Source organism: Scyliorhinus canicula, chromosome 15 (genome assembly GCF_902713615.1).
Source record: "Scyliorhinus canicula chromosome 15, sScyCan1.1, whole genome shotgun sequence".
NCBI lineage: Eukaryota > Metazoa > Chordata > Chondrichthyes > Carcharhiniformes > Scyliorhinidae > Scyliorhinus > Scyliorhinus canicula.
The window spans coordinates 41,399,037-41,425,017 of record NC_052160.1 but is presented as its reverse complement, the minus strand read 5'-3'; the positions used below and the strand labels follow the sequence as shown (position 1 = coordinate 41,425,017).

General features: G+C 46.8%; 1 protein-coding gene across 1 annotated transcript; it reads left to right on the top strand.

The window, feature by feature from the left end:
• The first annotated feature begins 2,854 nt into the window (after window positions 1-2,854).
• On the top strand, window positions 2,855-25,480 carry LOC119978760 (conserved oligomeric Golgi complex subunit 7-like). Its single transcript, XM_038820617.1, has 11 exons — window positions 2,855-3,072; window positions 10,873-11,000; window positions 13,486-13,640; window positions 14,209-14,325; window positions 16,684-16,749; window positions 18,532-18,718; window positions 18,854-18,994; window positions 19,275-19,358; window positions 20,055-20,169; window positions 20,585-20,728; window positions 24,432-25,480. Exons 1-11 carry the CDS (start codon window positions 2,967-2,969, stop codon window positions 24,593-24,595), a joined length of 1,407 nt encoding a protein of 468 aa, XP_038676545.1. The 5' UTR covers window positions 2,855-2,966; the 3' UTR covers window positions 24,596-25,480.
• The last annotated feature ends 501 nt before the right edge of the window (window positions 25,481-25,981 follow it).

The window sequence follows — 25,981 nt, the reverse complement described above, 5'->3', positions numbered from 1 at the left end:
CTTCATAACTGGACGGTATAGAATATAAAATTGGCCTCCTTCTGAACTGTAGCATTTTATTCTAGAACAACACCAAGAAACTAGAGATATGAGGTATGATTGAGAAAATGATAACTTGCGCTGGAGCAGTGGAGGCCAAAGGAACATTTAATAGAGGTTTTAAAATTCTGAAGGGCTTTGGTTCCGTGAATAGGGAGTCTGTGTTCCCACCAGGTAATGACAAGGGACCATCAATTTAACATCAGCTACAGTGAGAAGAGAGTTTAGGAGATATTTCTTTACACTCAAGGTTGTTGGAGTGTGAAATTATTTGCCACAGGGAATGGTTGAGTAAGAGGCCATTGTATCTCCTTCTGTATTGATCTTTGATTTTGCCTGGTGGCAGACCGTGTTTTCACTCTGTATGTGAACTTCGCAAATGTATTTCCTGTTTACATGGATTTCTCAGAAGGGAGTAAATCCTGACATCAGGTCGCATGTCCACACAGGCGGGCTGCTGGACTGCAGTGACAATTTTCCCAGCGGCAGCTTCTTAAATAGCCATCTCTGGGCTCACCATTCAATTAAGAACGCTGTGCTGCCCAATTGGAGGGCTGGCAGCTGTGCATCGTCAGTAGCAATACACAGAGCCAGCCACACCACATGGTGACAGCTGCTCCTCCACTAGCTAACTAGATGGCCCTCAATTGGGCCTTTAATTGGCTACATTTACCACCTGCCGAAAGTCAATGGATGGGCAAGCCGCTGCCATTCCCACCACTGTTAAATGGCCTGGAGGGAGGGCAGAATGGTGGCGCAGTGTCTAGCACTGCGGTCTCACGGCGCCGAGGTCCCAGGTTCGATCCTGGCTCTGGGTCACTGTCCGTGTGGAGTTTGCACATTCTCCTCGTGTTTGCATGGGTTTTGTGGGTTTCCACAACCCAAAGATGTATAGGGTAGGTGGATTGGCCACGCTAAATTGCCCTTAATTAGAAAAAATGAATTGGGTACTTTAAAATTTTTATTTTTAAAAAAGATGGCCTGGAAGGGAATGTCCTGGAGGGGAACTATGATGGGGAAGCCCCTGACCTGGCTGCCCAGCAATTTATCGGCCCCCACCAATCCTCCTAGCCTGTCACCCAGGGGCCTGTAAAATCTTGCTCTATGTGATCAGATTAGTACAAAGAAATGTTGAATGGCTACACCAAGTGTGTGTTTGGCATTCCTTGGTCGCTTTCATATTAACTCATTCAAAATGTCATCTGTAATATGTTGGTTGGTTTGTGTATGTCAGTGTTTGGCACACAAAAAGATGTGAGAATATAATATTATAAACACCAGGAAAGTTCTGGCTCTTTGCTATAAGAGACCTTTTAAATGGTGTACAGTACATTTTTTTTTAAATTCCCAAACAAATGAATAACCAACAACCTGTTGAAACCATGTTCCCCAGAGGCAAAAAATAAAAATAATCAGTTCCCAGGGTCTTATTCAAAGGAGAAAATAAAAACAGAGGTTTTAACCCTTTAACAACCAAAGACTTTCCAGTCAACAATACTTTAAACTCCTTTTCTGGAAAGAACTTGAAGTGATTTTAGATACTCTCTTTAGGTACCATGCCCTAAGATGGCATTGGCAACCACGGATATCAATGCATCGGTCCATGGTTATGCTTGGCAAGGTACTGTAGTGATTTGCCATTGGCTTCAGCAGGTTCTAGCTGACTTGGAGACTCCCACTCCAATCGACCTGTTTGGCCACGGAAGGTGCATTCATAACATGTCTCGGAGTGGGACTGTAACCTGCAGCTTATGGCTCAGAGGTAAAGGCACTTCAATTGTGCCACAAGGGCTCATATTTTAGATACTGCACATTTTTATTAAAAAAAGGTTTATATATAAGTTTTACAGGATGGGATTTACCGACCAACCCGCCGCGTGATTTTCCGGCGGCGGAGGTAGCCCGCCAGCAGGATCGACCGATCTCGCCATTATCAATAGGGTTTGCCAGTGACCGCACCCCTCGTCGCCAGGAAACCCATGCATTGGTGTGGGACTGGACTATCCAGGCGGTGTGAACAGCCAGTAAATCCCGCCCATAGTGTTTTTCACACATTCAAAATGTCTCCAAGCCTGTACATCAAATTATGTACTTCAGAAGTGTACTCACTATTGAAATGTATTGTTAGATATAGCCCAGAATACCAGGGTGAACCACCCAGTTCTTCTTCAAAAAGGTAGGTGGGGTCTCATTTTAGCATCTCATCCGAAAGACAGCACCTCTGAGAGTGCCACACTCCCTCAGTACTGCACTGCAATCCCAACCTGGCTTATGTGTTCAATTCTCTGGAGTGTGACTTGAACACATGACCTGCTAACTCAGGCGAGAATTCTATCCATGGAGCTGCGACTGCCAGTTTTACCTACAAATAGTTTTACCTATAAAAGTGTCAAGCATCGTGTTCTCAACACATTTGCTACCGCTTGGAGTATTTTAGGTTAATAGCATAGATAGATTTAAGGGAAAGCTAGATAAACAATTGAGAGAGAAAAATAAGCGGGTATGCTGATGGGGTGGCAGGAGTCTTGTGTGAAGCATAAATGCCAGCATACACATTTTGGGCTGAATGGCCTGTATCTGTGCTGTGATACTTCCCATACATTACATGCTGTAGTCTTTGGTTTTGTATGGAATTCACTGGATGAAAGGTGAGGATTTATGGTCCAAAACCGATTGATATTTTCACTAGTAGTAAGTGAAGTATTAACATTTAATTAAATCTCTTCATTACTTTTTAATGTTATGATTCTTGCTGAAATTTGTTCCAACTTTAACTAGTTCTGTACTTTGAGACTGTTAAAAACTGTAGCTAAAAAAACTTTTATGTTGACCAGGTCTTCAGAAACCCCTGCGAGATTGTTACTGTGCTACAGATCCAGACCCTGGGGGCCATTGTTCCATCAATCCCTGTCTGCCTCAGCACAGCAATGGAGAGAGCAAGCCAGGAGGACAAGCTTCACATGCTACTGGAACTCCATGGCAGTACTGTTCACTTTGCTAAGGGCCTGGAGGCAGCAATGCATCCACACCTAGGTATGTTGGCACACTGAATCTGGCATTGTACAGGAATAGCAGGGGTGCAAGGGAGGGCATGCATGTATGACAACATATTGGGCCGTACCTTCCTTGGAGTGGCAATCGGGTCGGTTTGCCACTTTGCATCCACTTACCTGTGCTAAATTTCTTCAGTGCCTGTCTCGCCCAACCTTCCAAACTCAGGCTGAGTGCGATTCACGCAGCGCCAGACATCGGATGGGCGTTGGGGGTGGGCCGGACATCGGATGGGTGTTGGAGATGGGCCGGACATCGGATGGGCGTTGGGGGTGGGCCGGACATTGGATGGGTGTTGAGGGTGGGCCGGACATCGGATGGGTGTTGGAGATCGGATGGGCGTTGGGGGTGGGCCGGACATTGGATGGGTGTTGGGGGTGGGCCGGAAATCGGATGGGTGTTGGAGATGGGCCGGACATCGGATGGGCGTTGGAGATGGACCGGACAGCGGATGGGCGTTGGGGGTGGGCCGGACATCGGATGGGTGTTGGAGATGGGCAGGACATCGGATGGGCGTTGGGGGTGGGCCGGACATCGGATGGGCGTTGGGGGTGGGCCGGACAGCGGATGGGCGTTGGAGATGGGCCGGACAGCGGATGGGCGTTGGGGGTGGGCCAGACATCGGATACGTGTTGGGGGTGGGTCGGACATCGGATGGGTGTTGGGGTGGGCCAGACATCGGATGGGGGTGGGCCGGACAACGGATGGGTGTTGGGGGTGGGCCGGACAATGAATGGGCATTAAGGGTGGGCCGGACATGGCATGAGTGTTGGGGGTGGGCCGGACAACAGATGGGCATTGGAGATGGGCTGGACATCGGATGGGTTTTGGAGGTGGTCCGGACTTCAGATGGGGGGCATTGGGGGTGAGACGGACATCGGATGGGGGGGTTGGAGATGGGCTGGACATCGGATGGGTTTTGGAGGTGGGGGGCATTGGGGGTGAGACGGACATCGGATGGGGGGGGTTGGAGATGGGCTGGACATCGAATGCGAGACATGGGGGTGGGCCAGACATCGGTTGGGGGGCGTTGGGGGTGAGCTGGTCATCAGATGACGGGAATGGGGGAGGGGGGGATTTGGGGTGGGCCGGATATCGGATGGAGGGGGAGAGCGGTTAGACAACGGTGGTGAGATGGACAACTTGGGGGATGGTGGGAGTGATCCAAGTGGGTGGGGGTGAGGACAAGTCGGGTGGTGGGAACCTCCTGTGGGGTCGTGAGTGTGAGGGTTTGCCCCATGCGGGGACTGATCTGGGTATTTAAAATACTTAGACTGAAGTTAGAAATGGGTTTATTTCCTCCTAACCTTTTCAGAGTAACTATTAGTGGCAGAATCATTTGAAGGTAGAGATTTAAATCACTTTGTCAGATGGTTTCCAGCGAAGCGCAATTATCCAGGATTCCCCAGCGCTTCTTTCCAGCAGCAGCCCCCCCCCCCCCCCAAAAACTCTGATCTGATACGGTGGATCTAGGAAGTTACAGGCCATTGAGTAATTCTCCTCTTGGAGCAGAAGAATTCCGAGGAACAGGACAACTAGCAGAACCTATGCCTGTGTGGTAGATCGATCCTGCCTATGTATTCGGCCGTAAATTCACACTGGTCTGCCCCCAGAAGGAAATGCAGGGTAGAAGGCTAGTCCGTGGCTGTCATAGCTCTGTTTCCAACACTCCAACACTTTGACTACAGCTCCCATTAACAGTGCAGGACTAGTGGATTTACCCCCCTGTTCCTTAATCCCTGATGCACCTGGTCACCTGGAGAACTTTTTCAACTGCCTGCTTCAAGTCTTGTTCCACATAGCAGCTGTACCATGTACAAAATGCAGTGAAGCTTCACCATGGAGATTCCTGCAGAATCAATCCAGATTGAGCATCTGAGTGCACTGAATGTGACATGTGTGTTCTTTAGGAATCTATATTGGGGTTTAAGTTTTACACTCACTTGGATCAGTGTAAATTCTATGATCAAGGAACAGCATTCCATATTCAAGTTTGCAGACAACATTAAGTTTTGGAGTACGCTAGTATTGTGGCTATGTTACTATACTAGCAATCCAGAGGTCTCGACTAATGATCTCAAGACAAGTTCAAATGCCATTATGGCAAATGAGGATTTAAAACTCAGTCAATACATTAAAAGTTGGAGCAGCGCGATGGCGCAGTGGTTAGCACTGCTGTCTCACGGCGCCAAGGACCCAGGTTTGATCCCAGCCCAGTGTCACTGTCCTTGTGAAGTTTGGGTACTCTAAATTTATATTTTTAAAAAAGAGTCAACTATGGTGGTGTGGGTCTGGAGTGACAGACAAGTCAGACTGGGTAAAGCCAGCAGATTTCAGTCTCTAAAAGAGCATTAGTGAACCAAATTGAATTTTACAATAATCTGGTAGTTTCATGCTTCTGATTACCAATGTTAACTTTTAATGAATTTTTAAAAATAAATTTAGAGTACCCAATGCTTTTTTCACCCTCAATTAAGGAGCAATTTAGCATGGCCAATTCACCTACCCTACACATCTTTTGGGTTGTGGGATAAGACACATGCAGACACGGGGAGAATGTGGACATGGTTGTCAGTGTCAATGTCTGCATGGTGTATTCTGGGACATCACGAGGCACATTCTGTCAGAGTACGTCCATTATGCCTACCCTCTGTCTCCTGCCTCAGCAATTTCATAACCAGTTCATTAATTTGCCTTCAATTCCATGAGCTTTAACCTTGACTAACAGTCTCTTATGAAGGACTTTATAAAATGCTTTCTGGAAGCCCATAAAAATATCAAAGCAGCAGTGGTTAGCACTGCTGCCTCACGGCGCCGAGGTCACAGGTTCGATCACGGCTCTGGGTCACTGTCCGTGTGGAGATTGCACATTCTCCTCGTGTTTGCGTGCAACCCAAAGATGTGCAAGGTAGGTGGATTGGCCATGCTAAATTGCCCCTTAATTGGGGGAAAAATTGAATAGGGTAAACTAAATTTTAAAAAAAATAATTTCAATAGACATCACCTGTTCTCTACTTTAATCATCTTTTCCAAAAATTCAGTCAGATGCATCAAGCATGCCCTACTCTTTACAAATCCAGCTCTCTCGATCAGCTGAAAATGTTTAGTGGGGCAGCACAGTGGCGCAGTGAGTTAGCACTGCGGCCTCACGGCGCTGAGGTCCCATGTTCGATCTCGGCTCTGGGTCACTGTCCATGTGGAGTTTGCACATTCTCCCCGTGTTTGCGTGGGTTTCACCCCCACAACCCAAGCGATGTGCAAGCTAGGTGGATTGGCCATGCTAAATTGTCCCTTAATTGGAAAAAAATGAATTGGGTACTCTAAATTTATACATAAAAAAAGAAAATGTTTAGTCACCCTATCCTTAATTATAGACTGCAGTAGTTTTCCAGCAATAGATGTTAAGCCAACTGGTCTATAATTCCATTCCCCCTCCCACGTTTCTTAAAAAGCAGAGTGACATCTGCAGGAACGGTTGCCGGATTGAGAAACTGAGAAGTTTATAGTTAAGGCATCTGCAATGTTCTCCGCTACATCTTTTAAACTCTGGGATGGAAACTATCTGTTCCTGGAGACTTTAGTGGCATTAATTTTCTTCTTCATTATTTTTTTACAAACATTGATCTGAGTGAGTCCCTGGCCCTGAAATGCTGTCCACTTCCTTGACTGTAAATGTGCATGTCTGTTGTTTTCTTATGCTGATCAAGAACGTCACCTCCGATTATCAGTTATTAAGGCCGCCTCCCCCCCCCCCCCCCATTGCTCTTGACCACACTTTTTCATAATGTAATTTTTATGTTAATTTTGATACCCTTGTAAGTTTTTCTTTGTACTCATGTTTTGTAACTCATATTGTTTGGCACCCTTTGTTATTTGTGTTTTTCCATTTGCTAGGATCTGTACCGTTTTCATTTTTGTATGTTTTTAGTTATATGCTGTCTCTTATTTGTCCATCGCTGTCTTTTTTCACAAGTATGAACAAGGGGTATGAACTAGTTTTACGTCACATTAATTTTTTTTTAAATGTTCTCCTTTCTCAGAGTTGCAAAGCAAATATGTACAGTGGATGGGGCAAGCCCCTAATCCAATTCAAATTCAAGTCATCCAGACTCGAAATGTCAGCTCCCTTCTCTCTCCACAGATGCTGTCAGACTTGCTGGGATTGTCCAGTATTTCCTGTTTTTGTTTCATCCAGCATCAGCAGTAATTTGCATTTATCAAATTTAATCCCCACAAAGGAAACAAAATAGATCCAAGGTGACGGGAACAGCATTCACCTGATTTTTTCTTTTGAAAAAACATACTTTATTCATAAAATATCTGAAAGAACATTGCAAACATTTCACAATGGCCATCACACAAAGTGCAATAATGTTCAGGTTTTCTACACACACCGTGTTGCAGTTTGAGGTGATGTAATACAGTTCAGGTTTTCTACACACACCGTGTTGCAGTTTGAGGTGATGTAATACAGTCAAAGAAACATTACAGACATTTCAAAGCAGTCGTTACAACTGGTACAAAGGTGTTTAAGTTTTCCCTATAGATCAAGTTGCACTTTGAGGTGCGTCCGTGCAATTGTGATACATGTAATATTCACTGTATACATTCAAGTCATACAGCCCAACGGGGTTCTATACAAATCCCCTCCCCTCTATTCACTATGGCTGAAGGGTCTTGTACAGTGATCTTCCCCCATTGCGCCTCTGCGGGGCTGCCCCAAGCTTTAGTGCACCCCTCAGCATGTAGACCTGGGCTTTGGAATGTGCCAGTCTACAACACTAAATCTCAGAATGTATGCTCTTTTGTTGGTTATTTGACATATTGCAGCAGAAAACCATCCCAGATACAATCTAGAACCTTTCTGCCCTTCTGGCATGTGCTAGTGTGCTAATCCTAATCTATGTGAAGTTAAAATTCCTATTAAAACCACAGCCTCTACCAGGGTCCTAAACATAACCCCCTTGTGCTCTTAAATCTTTTTCTATTTCTTAATTCTACCCTCTCCACCGCCTGTTTGCTAGTTATGTTTTCCTTTCTTGGCACTCTGGCGGTTCAGAACGGCAACCTTCCATCATGTAGGATTATGGTTTGCGTGTGGTGGTCAACTAAACGTGAGAGTAAATTAGTGAGAAACATAAAAACAGACTGTAAAGTCTGCTGAAGATATGTAAAATGGAAAAGATTAGCAAAAACAAACACGTGTCCATCACAGGTGGAGTCAGAAGAATTTATAATGGGGAATAAGGAAATAGCAGAGAAACTAAACAAATACTTTATGTTTGTCTTCATGGAGCAAAATACTGAAATCCTCCGACAAGTGCAAATGAAGAACTGCAAGATACTAATATTCGTGAGGAAAAAAAGTACTAAAGTTAATGGTACTTAAAATAGATATATCCCCTAGTCCTAATCCCAGAGTGTTGAAGGAGGTGGCTGGAGAGATAGTAGATGCATTGGTGCTTATCATTCAAAAATCTATAGACTCTGAAATGATTCTTGCAGATTGGAAGGTGGCAAATGTATCCCTTTAAGAAAGAGGGAGAGAAAAAATCGGGGGAACAACAGACCTGTTATATTGATGTCAGTCATAGGGAAAATGCTGGAATCTATAATAAAGGTTTTAACAACAGGATACTTTGAAAGTAATGGTAGAATTGGGCAGAGTCAACTTGGACTTATAAAACAGAATTCGTGTTTAACAAACTTGTTGAAGTTCTTTGAAGATTTAACAAGCAAAATAGATAAGGGGGAGCCTGTGAATGTGGTATATTTAGATTTTTAGAAAGATTTTTAGAAAGCTTTTGATGAAGTCTCAAACAAGAGGTTTGTAAACACAATTAGAGCATTTGGGATTGGGAGTAATATACTGACATGGATTGACAACTGGTGAACAGGCAGAAAACTGGGAGGAATAAATGGGTAATTTTCAGGTTGGCAGGCGGTGACTCGTCGGGTGCAAGGATAAGTGCTTGGGACCCAGCTATTCACAATCTAAAATCAATGATTTAGATGTGGGGATTAAATGTAATATTTCCAAGTTTGCAAATTACACAAATCAGGGTGGAAGTGTGAGTGGTGAGGAGGATGTAAAGATACTTCAAGGGCATTTAGAGAGACTAGGTATGTGGGCAAAGAATTACTGGATGGAAGACAATGTGGAGAAATGTAAGATTATCCATTTTGGTAGGAAGAAAGGCAGAGTATGTCTTAAATGGTGCAAGGCTGGGAAGTGTTGAACTTCAAAGGAACTCTGGTGTCCTCATTCATGAGTCACAAAAAGCTAATGTGCAGTTACAGCAAGTAATTACTTGTTACAAGAGATTTTGAGTACAGGAGTAAAGATGTCTTACTGGAATTATATAGAGCCTTGGTGAGACCACACCCTGGCATATTGGGTGGGATTCTCCCCTACCCGGCGGGACGGGGGGTCCCGGCGTAGGGGAGTGGCGCCAACCACTCCGGGGTCGGGCCTCCCCAAAGGTGCGGTATTCTCCGCACCTTTGGGGGCTAGCCCCGCGCCGGAGCGGTTGGCACCACGCCGACTGCCGCAAAAACCGGCGGCAGCAGCCTTTCAGGCCCGCCGCCTGGCAGTGGGGCTGGCCGAAAGGCTTTCGCCGGTTCGCGCATGCGCCGGCGGTGACATCAGCGGCCAGCTGACGTCACCACCGGCGCATGCGCGCTGTGGGTTTCTCTTGCGCTTCCGCCGTGGCGGCGGCGGAGGAGAAAGAGTGCCCCCAGAGCACAGGCCCGCACCCTGATCGGAGGACCCCGATCGCAGGCCTGGCCACCGTGGGGGCACCCCCCGGGGTCCGATCGCGCCCCCCCCCTCCCCAAGGACCCCAGGGGACCGATCCCGCCGCCACCAGAGGTGTTTCAAACCTCGGCGGCGGGAGAGGCCTCCCAGCGGCGGGACTTCGGCCCATCGTGGGCCGGAGAATCGCCACAGGGGCCTCGCCAATCGGAGTGGCGTGATTCCCGCCACCACCACTTCCCGGGTGGCGGAGAATCTCTGCCACGGCGGGGGCAGGATTCTCGGCGGCCCCAAGCGATTCTCCGACCCTGCTGGGGGTCGGAGAATTTCGCCCATTGTGTGCAGTTTTAGTCTCCTTACCCAAGGAAACATATACTTGCCATAGAGAGAGTGCAACAAAGTTTCACCAAACTAATATCCTGGGATGGATGAAGAAAGATGAACTAGACTGAGCATTTATTTTCTGACGTTCAGAAGAATGAGACGTGATTACATTCAAACATACAAATTTCTTACAAGACTTGACAGGGTAGATGTTTCCCCCAGCTGTGGAGGTCTAGAACCAGGGGGCGCAGTCTCAGAATTAGAGGTAGGCCATTTAGGACTGAGATGAGGAATAAATCACTGAGAGGGTGGTGAATCTTTGGAATTCTTTGTCCCAGTGCGTTGTGAAGGCTCAGTCGTTGAGTGCGTTCCAGACTGAGATTGTTAGATTTCTATATATTAAAAACTTCAAAGGATACAGGGATTGTGGAGGAAAATGTCATTGAAGTAGACAATCAACATGAAGGCCTTGAAGGTGCAGGCTTGAAGGGCTGAATGGCCTTCTATTTCCTATGTTCTTATATTCTAGTCTGGATTGTTTATATCTACTACTTTGTTACTCTTTTCCTAAACAATAGCTTGTTCTAAATACTGGACAAAAAATTTAAATACTTATTGCCTCAAGCTTATATGAACCAATACATTCAGATTCTGTGAAATTGCAGCAAGCTTTTAAACAATTGTTACTTTTCATTGATTCGCAGGTGAAACCAATTTGGTGAAAGTTACTGAATTGGTTGCAGCAATCCACAGCCCATATCTGCCTTATCAGCTGCAGTACGGAGACCTAGAAGGGTCAAACCTGCTTATCCAGATCAGTGCAATCCAACTGGTAAGACCCAGACTATACTGCCCGGATCACTGTCTGCCACCCTGCTGATGTAACAACAGTGGAAGAGATTGTAATGGAGTTGGGAGGGGGTTATATTGGGGACAGGGGTGGGCTGTACTTGGGACAAGGGAAGTTTTGGCATCATGGCAACTGGTGCTGGTCTTGATGTGAAATTATTGCTGAACCTTAGTTTTAAAAATCTGACAGAAAGGGCTATGGTATGATGTGTACTGCTTTAATTTTGTTTTTAGTGATTATGTGGAATGAGGAGGACTGGACATGATCAGTATAATCTGTACTCTGCAAAACTATCCATAGAATGGCATGGTCTAATACCTGGAATTATAACGTGTGCTGGAGCTTGGTCTCAACACACGCCATGAAAGGAAGGCTTGCAGGAAGTGCGGCACCCAATTTGCTCACAGCCAGCTTCCATAACAGCAATGTTGTAATGACTAGATAATCTGTTTTTGTTTCGTAACATAAAATTGGCCAGAAAAGTTCCCGGCTTTACTCATTGTCTGTGCGGAGTCTGCATGTTCTCCCCGTGTGTGCGTAGGTTTCCTCCGTGTACTCCGGTTTCCTCCCACAAGTCCCAAAAAACGTGCTATTAGGTAATTGGACATTGAGTTCTCCCTCTGTGTACCCGAACAGGCGCCGGAGTGTGGTGACTGGGGGCTTTTCACGTAACTTCATTGCAGAGTTAATGTAAGCCTACTTGTGACAATAAAGATTATTATTATATTCTGTGGTGATTAACTCGGGGATGGGATGTTTCGGCGTGGCCGATTCGGCGGGGCCAGTTCGGCGTAGCCGATTGGAATGGGACGTTTCGGCGTGGCCGATTCGGCGGAGGAGTTTTTCGGCGGAGGGACGTCAAATTAGTTATAGTCGCAAAATGTTTGTGCAGCCCATTTCTTGTATTTTTTCCTTCCAGCCGCCTCAGATATCGTGTTTGTGCACCAAACTGGGTCTGACTTTACACAGCCGGTGTTACTGAAGATATTGTGACTTTACACAGCCGGTGTTACTGAAGATATCGTGTTTGTGCACCAAACCGGGTCTGACTTTACACAGCCGGTGTTACTGAAGATATTGTGACTTTACACAATGTGTTAAGTCAGACAGCAGTGTAGATCACTGGGCAGCTGCTTCAATACTTTCAGTAACACCGGCTTTCTTTAAGAGACCCGGCTTGGTGCACAAACACGATATCTTCAGTAACACCGGCTGTGTAAAGTCAGACAGCAGTGTAGATCACTGGCGAACTGGTTTAATGTTGGTGCCTTTCTTTAAGAGACCCGGTTTGGTGCACAAACACGATATCTGAGGCGGCTGGAAGGAAAAGATACAAGAAATGGGCTGCACAAACATTTTGCGACTATAACTAATTTGACGCCGAAACGTCCCTCCGCCGAAAAATTCCTCCGTTGAATCGGCTACGCCAAACTAGCCACGCCAAACTAGCCATGCCGAATCGGCCAAGCCGAAACGTTACAAACCCGATTAACTCACCTCTTGACTCTCTAGAGCCTGTCCACCAGCTACAAAGCATGTCAGGAGGGTAATAGAATACCCTCCACTTACCTAGATATGTCCAGCTCCAACAATACACAAGACGTTTGACACCATCCAGGCAAAAGCAGCCCACTTGATTGCCACCTCATCAACCACCTTACATTAACACATTCCACCACCGATACAGTATATACTGCCTTCAGGTTTCACTACAATAGTTTGCCCAGCCTTTTTCAACAGGATCTTCCAAACTTTTTATTACCTTGAAGGACAAAGGTAGCAGATACATGGGAACACTGCCACTGCAACATCTCCTCCAAGTCACACACCATCCAGACTTGGAACTATATCACTATTCCTACACTGGGTCAAAATCCTGAATTTCCTCCCTAACAGCACTGTATGTGTACTAGATGCACTGCATCAGTACAAGAAGATGGCCCATCCCCACCTTCTTGAAGGTAAATTGGGATGCAATATTACATAGAATTTACAGTGCAGAAGGAGGCCATTCGGCCCATCGGGTCTGCACCCGCTCTTGGAAAGAGCACCCTACCCCCTACCCAAGGTCAACACCTCCACCCTATCCCCATAACTCAGTAACCCCACCCAACACTAAGGGCAATTTTGGACACTAAGGGCAATTTATCATGGCCAGTCCACCTAACCCGCACATCTTTGGACTGTGGGAGGAAACCGGAGCACCCGGAGGAAACCCACGCACACACGGGGAGGATGTGCAGACTCCGCACAGGCCGTGACCCAAGCCGGAATTGAACCTGGGACCCTGGAGCTGTGAAGCGATTGTGCTATCCACAATGCTACCGTGCTGCCCTAAATAAATGCAGTGTTGCTCACGTCCAGTAATTAATTTAAAAAAAAAGAATTTGTTAACCTGCCCTTTAGTATTTTAAATGTTCATCTTCATTTGTTAATAATTCCCTTTTTGTCTGCCTTTTCCCTTCAGGAGTGTGGAGAGGTGATCGACTGTGTCCAGGAACTTAATCAGTCAGTGAATAAACTCTTCAGCCTGGCCAATGGGGCAGTGGACAGATGCATCAAACTAACTGATGGACTTGCAGTTTGTGGCCTACACAAAGCACTGAAATCTCTCTTCTCAAAGTGAGCCCCCTTTCGATTATCCAGTGGCCGCATGCTGCTGCATGGCCCAGCACCCACACGTTGATGCAGTTTTCTGACTGCAGGCCGTTGCATCACCTGGTGCCTGCGGCCTGCTGCGCCGCCTGCTGCGCCGCCTGGTGCCTGCTGGCCGTGGGCTTCTGTGCCACCTGGTGACTGTGTGTCAATCATGTAAGCTTTCAAGAATTAGTGGGATAATGCGACAGCAGTCCAGAGGAATTTTTACTTGACACCTTTTTCTGTGTTGCCTCGCTGCTGCCTGACTTTGCATTATAACATCTACACATACAAAATTGTTAATCTCAGTTGCCACCTAATCATATTTTATATACATACAGCAAGTATTCAGATTATTGTACTGCAATTCAGGCCCTTGTAGCAGGAAAATCATCTGATGCACTCAAATTGGACATTATCTATATCAACCATTTAAATTTGTTGCATGTTTTTCTGTGGTGGAGGTTATTCTGGATCAAGTTAAATTCTCAAGAGAGGAAGATGCTGGCTCTAGGGACGGTACGCTGGCTCATATTTTAATTCTTTGTTCCAGATATGTGTCCAGCTTCGCCAGCGTTCTTCAGTCTATTCGCAAGAAATGCAAACTGGAGGAAATTTCCAATGGATCCTTGTTCCAGGAAGACTGGACTGCGTTCCAAAACTCTATCAGGTGATGGGGTAGTGAGTGAATGCAGAGCAGAACCATTCTCCCCCCCAACATCACATATATCTGAGTTATATGCTTCTTCTCCACCCAGATTGGCAATATAACATACTGTTTTACCTGGAAATGTACCCGGTCCTCAATGTAACACACACTTGTCCACATGTTCCTTTCTTCACCGCTGCACCCCCTGCTAGTCTTTTCATGCCCCTCCTCACATTGTCTGTCTGATTGGTTTCAGGGTCAGCAAAATGTTTTAAAATATGATTTCCCAAGGACAGACATTTTCTACATCCTATTCTTTTTTGCTGTGAGTTACAATGACAGTTGCTATGAGAGCAGACCTGCATTTCAATGAGGACTGACTGACCCTTCCCACATCATAATCATTCGGTATCAGAGAGGAAAGAAGCTGCTGTGTTTTTTTTAAATTTAGAGTCCCCAATTATTTTTTTTTCCAATTAAGGGGCAATTTAGTTTGGCCAAGGGCAGCACGGTGGCGCAGTGGTTAGCCCTGTTGCCTCACGGCGCCGAGGTCCCGGGTTCGATCCCGGCTCTGGGTCACTGTCTGTGTGGAGTTTCGCCCCCACAACCCAAAAATGTGCAAGGTAGGTGGATTGAATACGCTAAATTGCCCCTTAATTGGAAAAAATTAATTGGGTACTCTAAATTTATTTTTAAAAAGAAAAAAAAATTTAGTTTGGCCAATCCACCTACCCTGCACATCTTTGGGTTGTGGGGGTGAGACCCACGCAGACATGGGGAGAATGTGCAAACTCCACACGGATAGTGACCCAGGGCCGGGATTCGAACCCGGGTCCTCAGTGCCGGAGGCCCAGTGTTAACCACTGCGCCACCGTGCTACCCTCGGAAGCTGCTGTGTTTAGCGGTGGTGATGTTTGAGTTCAGTCAGGCCAGTAACCGCAAGCTCCTTCTTCAAGAATTCTTGGCAATCCTTCTTTTGACAACAGCAGATTGTATTTATACAGTACCATTAACATAATGAATCATAGGGCAGCACGGTGGCACAGTGGTTAGCATTGCTGCCTATGGCACTGAGGACCCGGGTTCGATCCCGGCTCTGGGTCACTGTCTGTGTGGAGTTTGCATGTTCTCCCCGTGTCTGCGTGGGTTTCGCCCCCACAACCCAAAGATGTGCAGGGTTGGTGGATTGGCCACGCTAAATTGCCCTTTAATTGTAAAAATGAATTGGGCACTCTAAATTTATATTTTAAAAAAAGGGAAAGGTTAAGGTGGAAATTCCAGAGCTTAGGGTCTAGGCAGCTGAATTCACGGCTGTCAAATTAAATTAAAGTTGTGAATTCTCGAGATCAGAATGAGTAAAGGTGCAGATATATGGGAGGTTGTCTGACTGGAGGAGACTAGAGAGAGAGATGGGGAATGACCATGGAGAGATTTGAAAACAAGATGAGAATTTTTCGTGGCGCTGCTTGGCAAGGAAACAATGTAGGTCAGCGATCACAGGGGTGATGGGTGAACTGGGCGGCATGGTGGCACAGTGGTTAGCACCGCTACCTCACAGCTCCCGGAACCTGGGTTCAATTCCTGCCTCGGGTGACTGTCTGTGTGTAGTTTGCACTTTCTCCCCGTGTCTGCATGGGTTTCCTCCGGATGCTTTGGTTTCCTCCCACAGTCCAAGGAAGTGCAGGTTAGGTGGGTTGGCCATGATAAATTGCCCCTTTGTGTCCAAATCAAAATGTTAGGAGGGGTTATGGGGATTGGGGGGGCGGCTTGGGCTTGATTGGGTGCTCTTTCCCACGGCCTGTGCCGACTCGAAGGCCTCCTCCTTCTCCGCTGTAAATAAATTCTATGAACTGAACTTGCCGCAAATAAGGACATGGGCCACGGATATTTGGGTGATGTCAAATTTACAGAGAGGAGGATGTGAGAGCAGACCAGGAGTATTTTAGAAATAATATAAAAGGCTTAGATGAGACAGGGACAGAGAGGCGATGTTATGGAATTGGAAATAGATGGAGGGCTGTCGATAGGTTCTGTGTGTCCTGGCTTTCATTCATTTCAGTTTTTAAAAATAAATAAAGCGCCAAATTCTTTTTTTCTCCTCATAAAGGGACAATTTAGCGTGGTCAATACACCTACCCTGTACGTCTTTGGGTTGTGGGGTGAGACCCACGCAGACACGTGGAGAATGTGCAAACTCCACACGGACAGTGACCCTGGGCCGGGATCGAACCCGGGCTGTGAGGCCGCAGTGCTATCCACTGCGCCAACCTGTCGCCCTATTTGTTTAAATTTTGACCAAAGTTCTCAGTTTGTTATGACTGCTATGACTGACTATTAGATTCTTTTTCATTCTCTAATTGTGCACTATTTTATTTTCAGAATTATAGCAACCTGCGGTGAACTATTACGGCAGTGTGGGGACTACGAGCAGCAGCTGTCCAACAGGTTAGCTCCAAATACCACACACATGCTTCTATTAGAGCCAACTGAAGGATTGATAGCATAATGGGGCTACTTGCGAAGATGGAGTAGGAAACCTGTGAGTCTGCCGAATGGGGCTGGGGATTGGAGGGAAGTTGAATATTCCTCCAGTGAGGCTAGCTATGTGCGAAGTGGTTTTAAGGCCATAAAGTGGGTAGGATGCCTGCGCAGCTGGTTACAGTGGGGTACGGATGGCTGAGCGTGTCGATTTGGGTTATTGGGAAACAGTATGCTAGCCAGGAGAAGCTCAATGCTAGGCATCAAAATGAAGGAAACATCTTGGAAGGGGAAAGGTTTTTAAGGCTGGTGGCTGGTTCACAGCTTAAAACTAAATGCAGCCATTCCAGAATTATGCTTCCAGTCTTTAAGCAATGTTGACATTTTCTTGCCATTTTTCTCCCTTCCTCTTGTGGCATTGAGTACTTGCTGGGGTACATTTCCTCAAGGTCTGGTCCCCTTTCTATACCTTGCCCAAGTGACAGTTATGCAAGGGTTAAACTTGATGATGAGTATTGGCTGCCTGTTAGCCGAGGGGCAGCACAGCTGGGTTGTATCCCCTTGGCCACTTCAGCTGAGGTCAGCCCACGCTCTGCTTTCCTGGTCTGTAGAGGTTGGCCATTCACTGCTTTGAGTCCTTGAGGAAAGGACTCTTAATACCCGGCAGCATTAGCATCCAGGGGCGGAATTCTCCTATTTTGAGAATAAGTGCTGTGGCGGGGGCAGGAATGTGGAATGATTCCCACTGCGGACGCTGGAGGGGAAAACACACCAAATCTTCTAGCCCCAACCATGCTAATTATTCACCCGGGTGTAATGCACTGTATTCAATGATGGGGCATGCGGGGGATGGTGCATAGTTTGCCGTCACGCCTGGGTGCCATACCACAAAGGCGCCCAACATCACTATTGAAGAAAGAAGGTTGACCTCCTCACATTGAAGATGGATCTCCAGGAACACTCTGAGGCTGGGAGATGGACCCCAGGACACCAAATTTGGAAGGTCCACCCACATGCTCCCTCAACCCACTGCTGTGGTGGTCCAGGGTTGCCGGCAGTCTCCACCCTGAGCTTTGGAGGCAGCCCCAGACATTGTTCGGGTGAGGTCCGACGTCTGCATGGGGGGGATCAGGCCTTCATTTGCATTAATGGATGCAAATGAGGTTCATGCCAGTCTCTGGTGGGTTCCCTGACCCACCATGGCAGGCACCAACGAAAGATCCGGCTGTAAATTCACAGCAGCGTAATTCTGATTTCTGGGCCTTCTCCATATTCTTCCCCCACGTCTATCATCAAGCCCACCGATGAGGGCTTGGAAGAATTCCACCCCAAAAGTGCAAGTGCCTAAGGCAGACGGTGACTGCTTTCTGCAAATGTGTGTTCCCACCCAACCTAAGCGCTTCAGGTAGGGAAATTCCACTGATCAGCGACTGAAAGACTCACAGGCATGAATTCATTGGGAGGTAGTAAAGAGTGTGGTTAAAATGTGGAATTTTCTTTGACCATTGTTGAAGCAGTCTATAAATTCTTGTACAGAGGATTCGAGACCTGTTTGAAGAAACAAACTATAATGAGCATGAGGAAGAAGGTGATTAATGCAGCGATAGTATAATGGCATTGTTTAGTACAGTAATAGTCTATGTATTGGGGAGAGACCTATTGAGATACTATTTTCGACTTTACAAATGCCTTGCCATGTTTAAGCTGAATTGTGAGCAGCTTTTCAATCCTTTGGGATCCCTCTTGCAGGATATTATCTACTGCAGGGAAGTATTTGTCTGAATCATACAGTCCGCACAGTCTAACAGGTATACAAGAAACCAGCTTCTCCGACAAAAAAACCTCCATCAAGAATCCTTGGCAAGAGTATAATTATTTACTGAAGGCAAATCCAAGTGAATATGCCAGTCTGATGGAGATGCTTTATATGTTGAAGGTAAGATTTCATTCCTTACTACAGAACAGGAGAGAAAACTGAGAGGGGGGCAAGTCGAAACTCTTCCAAACGTCAGATATAATGAGACCCTGTGTTAAGGGTTCCTCGCTAAAATTCCTTCCTTCTGCTTTGTAGGAAAAGGGAACAGGGAACAATAACTTGTTGTCGGAAGCTCGCGCAGCACTGACCCGGCTTAACCAACAGGCACATCAGCTTGCCTTCGACTCTGTGTTCCTCCGCATCAAGCAGCAGCTCACACAGGTGCCCAGAATGGAGGTGAGTTGGGAGAGAGGGTTTGGTTTTCAGCTCATTGGAGCTTATCCCTCCCTCACTCAGCTTTATAGGATGAGGTATTTGGTGGTGATTGAGAGGAGGGGGGCAATCAGCTGTGGTTGATGGGGGAATGTCTGTGGGGACGAGTGGTCAAGATTGGGAAATTACAATGCGGATGAAAAGGAACTTGGCACAAATACAGATGTTTATGTTGGTTCCATGATTGTCAGTTTCTCTATCACATGTACACTAATCCCTGTGATTTCCCTTCCTTCCTGAAAAGATCTGGAATACGGGAACAATGGGAGAGACACTAACTGAGGATCTCCCAACATTTAGCCTTGCTCCTCTTGAATACATCAGCAATGTAAGTGTCTTGTTTTCTTGAGAAGCAGTTTTGTCTTTGTTACAACTGGTATGTGTAATTTTTCCCTTGTTTCTGCACCCACTCTGACCAGGTGAGTGATCACAAATAAATATCTTTACTATGTGGGTGTTACAGGCAAGGCTAACATTTACTACCCATTTTTGATTGGTGTTGAGAAAGTGTTGGTGAGCTGCTGCCTAGAACTGTGTGGTGAAGATACGCCTACAGTACTGTTGGTGGGGATTACCAGAATTCTGACCCAGCAACAATGAAGGAATGGCCACCATATTTGAAAGTCAGGATGGTATGTGTGACTTAGAAGGGAACCTGGAGGTAATGGCGTTCCCATACACTCTGGTACTAAGTGGTGGAGGTCACGGGTTTGGGAAGTGCTGTTGAAGAAGTCTTGGCAAGTTGCTACAGTACTTCACGTAGATAGTGCACTTTGGAAATAGAGCTTTGAAGGGAGTTGCCAGAATGGTCTCGGGTGGACAATTCTACTGTGAGGGAAGCAGCTACCCTCTACTTCATGTGACCATTTCCCCAGGACCTCATCGAGAGTCCCTGATATATGGGAAATTGTGGGATAGAAACACGCAAAACATGCATAAATGCCCCAGGTATCTGGCACTGTGAGGCAGCAGTGCTAACCACTGTGCCATCTAATTGTTTACTGGTGATATCTGTTATTTCCAGATTGGCCAGTACATCATGTCCCTACCTCTGCACCTGGAGCCCTTTGTAACACAGGAGGATCCAGCACTGGAGCTGGCACTGCATTCTGGGAAACTTCCATACCCTCCAGAGCAAGGTAAGAGCGGTTGGGGGGGGGGGTATGTTCTGAGAGATGAGTGAAGGTTAGATGAGATAGTGTTTTTATAGAAGGGAAGCAGAGTGTTCAGTCTGAGAGAGTTGGGCCAAGGGTGATCGGAAGAGGAGGGAATCCAGACTCTGAGTTGGAAGCTGAATGGAGAATCTTGTAGAGGTATAAAGAAACTGGCTTCAGCACAAATAGCTCTAAGATTTGGAGGAGGGTATGCAGGGAGCCAGTGTAGAATATTGAGGTATGCAGGGAGCCCAAATGGGTCAGTGGGATAATAGGTGAGTGGGAAACTGATGAGGGCTGTTAGATAAGTTATGGGGCAGTGATGGAAGTACGTGGATTTTCAGTTTGTATTCACTTACGGATGCTATTTGACACTTTGTATGCTTGTAATCCCTGATAGGCGATGAGCTGCCAGAGTTAGACAACATGGCTGATTACTGGCTGGGCTCTATTGCCAGGGCGACAATGCATACTTACTGTGAATCCATTCTACAGACCCCAGAGCTCACACCACACACAACCAAACAGCTCGCCACAGATATCGGTAAGTGGAACGTATACAGGGAAGACATTTGTGTGTTTTATTGAGACTGTTATGGTCAGTGATAGAATCATACAGCACAGAAGGAGGCCATTTGGTCCATCTTGTCTGTGCCAGTTTTTTGAAACAGCCATTCAATTAGTACCATTCGCGGGTGCAGCATTGGGCTTTGTTGTTGGTGGCCCACAACTATGCTTTTCAGCACTGGCTTGGGGCACAAATTGCTAATGCATAAAGTTGCCTACCCCTACCCAAAAGGATTCCACCATCGCCTGTACCCCAGGAGATCATTCTAGCTTTAAACGTCCTAGTCACTCTGCCAGTGTCCATGGGCCACATTCGTAACCGGACCCAAACACACCCACTTCTCTTAAAGGATAAATGATTGATACAGTCTGGCTGGCGTTATGAGAAATCCAAACAGCTGAGGCCCTGCTTTACTCGTCAGGATGAGTTGACATGTTAAGATGGTGTGATTCCAAGGGGATCATGGGTGGTTGTTCCACCTCAGGCCAGGGGGCCCCTCCTTCAGGAGTTATGTGGCGCCCACCCAGGCTCGGCCTTGAGGTTTGCAATGGGATCAACAGGCACAGCGCAGAACTAGGGCAGACCAGGATAAAGATGCTGGTTCGGAGTTACCGTCTGGTGGCCTGACATACATTAAGCCATTGAAGAACTAGTACAACAGTGCCACCCTTGCCAAATGCAGAAATCTTTGCCGTCTTCCGCCACCTTTTGGAATGACCAGGTTGCCAGTGGACGAGGGTCCACGTTGATTATGCAGGCCCGTTTATGGGCAAGATATTTTTGGTGCTAGTGGATGCCCTGCGCCGAGTGTTCATCATTCAAGGGTTTCCCGAGTCAATTGTTTCGGGCAACGGCACCCCCTTCACCGGGGATGATTTCCAGGTTTTTGTGTGGGCCAATGGCATACGCCATATGAGGACAGCCTCCTACCATGCCGCAACGAACAGTCTGGCTGGGAGGGCCGTCCAAACTTTCAAGACTGCCATGTAATTATTTGTTGTACAACTCAACCCCTCATTGAACCATGGGGGTCACAGCAGCTGAGCTGCTCATGGGCTATCAGTTGAGAACCCGATTAGATCTCATATTTCCAAATTTGGCGGGGAGGGTGAAGGCATACCAAACCTCCCAGAAGAGTCGACCATCACAGCAGAGGGGTGACAGGTCATTCTGTGTGGGAGACCAGGTTTGGTCTGTAATTTCGCCTCAGGTTCGCCTTGGTTAGAAGGACGGGTTGTGGCCCAGTCAAGGCATGTATCATATGCGGTCAGTGAAGACCATCAGAAAGCATATCGACCACTTGAGGAGTTGAAGACTGGCGATCCCCAACAGGAGTCGGCAAGTCCAGCAAGCATTATGAAGTCAGATCTAACTTCCTGAAAGTGAACCCTCGGAAGGCGACGGGCCCGTCGGGATCACTGGTCGTGCACTCAGAGCCTGCACGGACCAGCTGGCAGAGGTGTTCACGGACATCTTTAACCTGTCCCTATTTCACTCCGAGGTCCCCACCTGCTTCAAGAAGACCGCCATCGTACCGGTGCCAAAGAAGAACCAGGCAATGTGCCTCAAGGCCCTGACTTCAGTTGTAATGAAGTGCTTTGAGAGGTTGATCATGAAACGCATCAGATCCATACTCCCAGAGCGCCTTGATCCACTGCAATTCGCATACTGTCACAACCAGTCCACAGCAGACGCCATTTCCCTGGCCCTACACACATCCCTAGAGCATCTCGACAACAAGGACTCCTACATCAGACTCCTATTTATTGACTACAGCTCCGCCTTCAACACCATAATCCCAGCCAAACTCGTAACAAAGCTCCAAAACCTAGGACTTGGCTCCCCACTCAGCAAATGGATCCTCAATTTTCTGACCAACAGACCACAATCAGTAAGAATGAACAACACCTCCTCCACAATAGTCCTCAATACCGGGGCCCCGCAAGGCTGCATACCTAGCCCCCTACTCTACTCCCTGTACACACATGACTGCATGGTAAAACTTGGTTCCAACTCCATCTACAAGTTTGCTGACGATACGACCATAATCGTCCGGATCCCGAATAACGACGAGTCAGAATACGGGAGGGAGATAGAGAACCTAGTGGAGTGGTGCAGCGACAACAATCTCTCCCTCAATGCCAGCAAAACTAAAGAGCTGGTCATTGACTTCAGGAAGCAAAGTACTGTACACACCCCTGTCAGTATCAACGGGGCCGAGGTGGAGATGGTTAGCAGTTTCAAATTCCTAGGGATGCACATCTCCATAAATCTGTCCTGGTCCACCCATGTCGACGCTACCACCAAGAAAGAACCACAGCACCTATACTTCTCAGGAAACTAAGGAAATTCGGCATGTCCACATTAACCCTTACCAACTTTTACAGGTGCACCATAGAAAGCATTCTATCTGGCTGCATCACAGCCTGGTATGGCAACTGCTCGGCCCAGGACCGCAAGAAACTGCAGAGAGTCGTGAACACCTCCCATCCATTGACTCCATCTACACCTCCCGCTGCCTGGGGAAAGCGGACAGCATAATAAAAGACCCTTCCCACCCGGCTTACTCACTCTTCCAACTTCTTCCATCGGGCAGGAGATACAGAAGTCTGAGAAAACATACGAACAGAGTCAAAAACAGCTTCTTCCCCACTGTTACCAGACTCCTAAATGACCCTCTTATGGACTGACCTCATTAGCACTACACCCTGTATGTTTCATCCGATGCCGGTGCTTATGTAGTTACATTGTATACCTTGTGTTGCCCTATTATGTATTTTCTTTTATTCCCTTTTCTTCCCATGTACTTAATGATCTGTTGAACTGCTTGCAGAAAAATACCTTTCACTGTACCTCTGTACACGTGACAATAAACACATCCAATCCATTGTGAATAACCCTGTAACTCCGTCAACTGAAGGGCAGCCAAGGACTCTTGTTTCTGCTCAACCAGCTGAGCCTGTAGAGGCCGGTGAGGCCACTTCGCCTGTCGTTGAAGTGGTGCATCCTGAGGTGGCACTGACCGTAGACCACTCGATCTTCCAAAATAGTGCCAAGCCTCTTGCAGGGCTACGGAGGTCCAGGAGGATCCAGACGTTTCTGGACAATTGATTTTTTTGATGGAGTATTTTCCCTGTTGTCTCTGTTAACATTTGTAATTTCTGTATGTAGTTTCTGGGGTAGTTGTAATAAGGTACTTAAGGAGGGACGGATGTGGTAACATGGTCTGTTTCAGAGGATAGATTCCACAGACCGTGTGACCAGCTCTAGGCCAATTGGGCATGAGTGCGTGAACGCTGGCCAATGTGGAGTTTGCGTGGGGCCCCTGGAGCAGGACCCCGGGCAGTGTGGATCAGGAAGCTGAAGTGTTAAAACCTGTTGGATAGTGTTCTATGCCTGTTACGTTACTGCCTTTGCCTTTCATCTATAAACCCTTTTGTTAACTATTGGGAACCTCCAGTGTACGTCTCAAGCCACCACACTCGCCTTGTCTCTATCTCCTATACACATATAAGCTTTAAAAACCCACAGTTAATGTGACCTAAATGAAGAATCCTCTCCTGTTTCCAATCTCGATTCTGTTCTGCAAAATGCACTATATAAATGGAAGGTGCTGTTTGGTGAATTCTATAATGAAGTTTTCTTACTTAAAGGAATGTTGCATTTCTTCTGTTCCCAGATTACCTCAGCAATGTCATGGATGCTCTTGGTTTACAGCCATCCCGGACTCTGCAGCAGATTGTGACTGCCTTGAAAGCGAAGCCCGAAGAGTTTAGGCAAGCAGCGAAGGGATTCCCCCGAAGATTGACCAGCGCGATCACAGCCATGAGGAACATCCGTTAATGACCGACAGTCCTGCTCACAAAACAATAGTACAAGTACACTACATACTGACAAAATCTGTCTTTCATTCTGTTGCATGAGGACTGTCCTAATTTTGGATTGGCTCTCAATCAACTGCTAAGATGCTTTATGCTGAAGACGTGCTCTTTTAGAAAGGTTTATGTGGGGGGGGATCTTTTGATGGTTTTCAGTCCTGACTTTCTGTCCCACTTTTGTATTTTACTTGTGCTGTCAGTTGGGTTGGTGATTGGAATGCTGGTAGGAAGGGAGAAATGGAATAAGGCTTTGATTGCTATCCAGAGACACATAACCCTATAACCCCCTCCCCGAAGCTGAAGATTGTGTGTGATTGGGAGGATGGGACCAGGATCAACTTGATGGCCTGTTCATGCTTCCTATTCTGCTCACATAATTGAAAACGATTCTTTGAGTTGTCCCAGCACCTAATATGCAGTCAACATCTCCAAGAGCGAAGGGAAGAACTGAACGTTTAAGGTATGTTCCAGAGAGGAGTGAATTTTGGGTAGCGCAGTGTAGCGTGGTGTAATGATGCCATTGCACATCTCCCCACTGCCTCCCACCCGTGGCAGCTTGCCCATTCCGACTTGCTCCAGAGAAGACCCAAGAAGGGAAGTAAAGAGGCTCGTCTCATGGTCCACTGAGGCTGACCAAAGGACCATGTTGATCAAGCGGAAGAGGTTACTTCCACACCCTCATGAGAACTAAGGAAGAATAAGTGTGCGTGGTTCTGTAATAAGTTGAATTAAATACCTAAGTCACAAAGTGTTCATGGCTGTGGTTTGTACAGGCTGCAAGCGCTTGTGGTAGAATTTTACTTCAACATCCGGTGCTGGAATCAAGATAAAATTAGTGGCTATGTTTTGATGAACTGAGGCTATAAGAATCATTTGTTGTAAGTGTGTGGTGGAATATTGTATTTACAACATCTTCTGTCTGAGGAATCTCCATAACCATGGTGGTATGGTGGTGCAGTGGGGAGCACTGCTGCCTCACGGCGCTGAGGACCTGGGTTCGATCCCGGCCCTGGGTCACTGTCCTTGTGGAGTTTGCACATTCTCCCCATGTCTGCGTGGGACTCTCTCCCCCCCCCCCCCCGGCCCACAAGACAAACATGTGCAGGATAATTATGAAAAAAAAAAATTGGGTACTTTAACTTTATAAAAGAAACAAAAAAATAGAATCTCCATAATGGATATTGTTGGGGGAGGTGTCTCACCAGGGGAAGGCAGTAGTAGCCAGGCTCATGGCACCGTGGCTAGCTCTGCTGCACAGAAGGGCGGGAAAAAGACTGGCGGGGTATAGTCATAGGGGATTCAATTGTAAGGGGAGTAGACAGGCGTTTCTGTCTGTGGTCGAAAATGAGAC

Bases quoted from the DNA above. Each gene is read 5' to 3' on its own strand.
- LOC119978760 (XM_038820617.1), top strand. From the start codon at position 2,967: ATGGAGAGAGCAAGCCAGGAGGACAAGCTTCACATGCTACTGGAACTC. The intron at 3,073-10,872 runs GTATGTTGGCAC...ATTGATTCGCAG, and splicing joins AGCAATGCATCCACACCTAG to GTGAAACCAATTTGGTGAAA. The intron at 20,170-20,584 runs GTAAGAGCGGTT...AATCCCTGATAG, and splicing joins TCCATACCCTCCAGAGCAAG to GCGATGAGCTGCCAGAGTTA.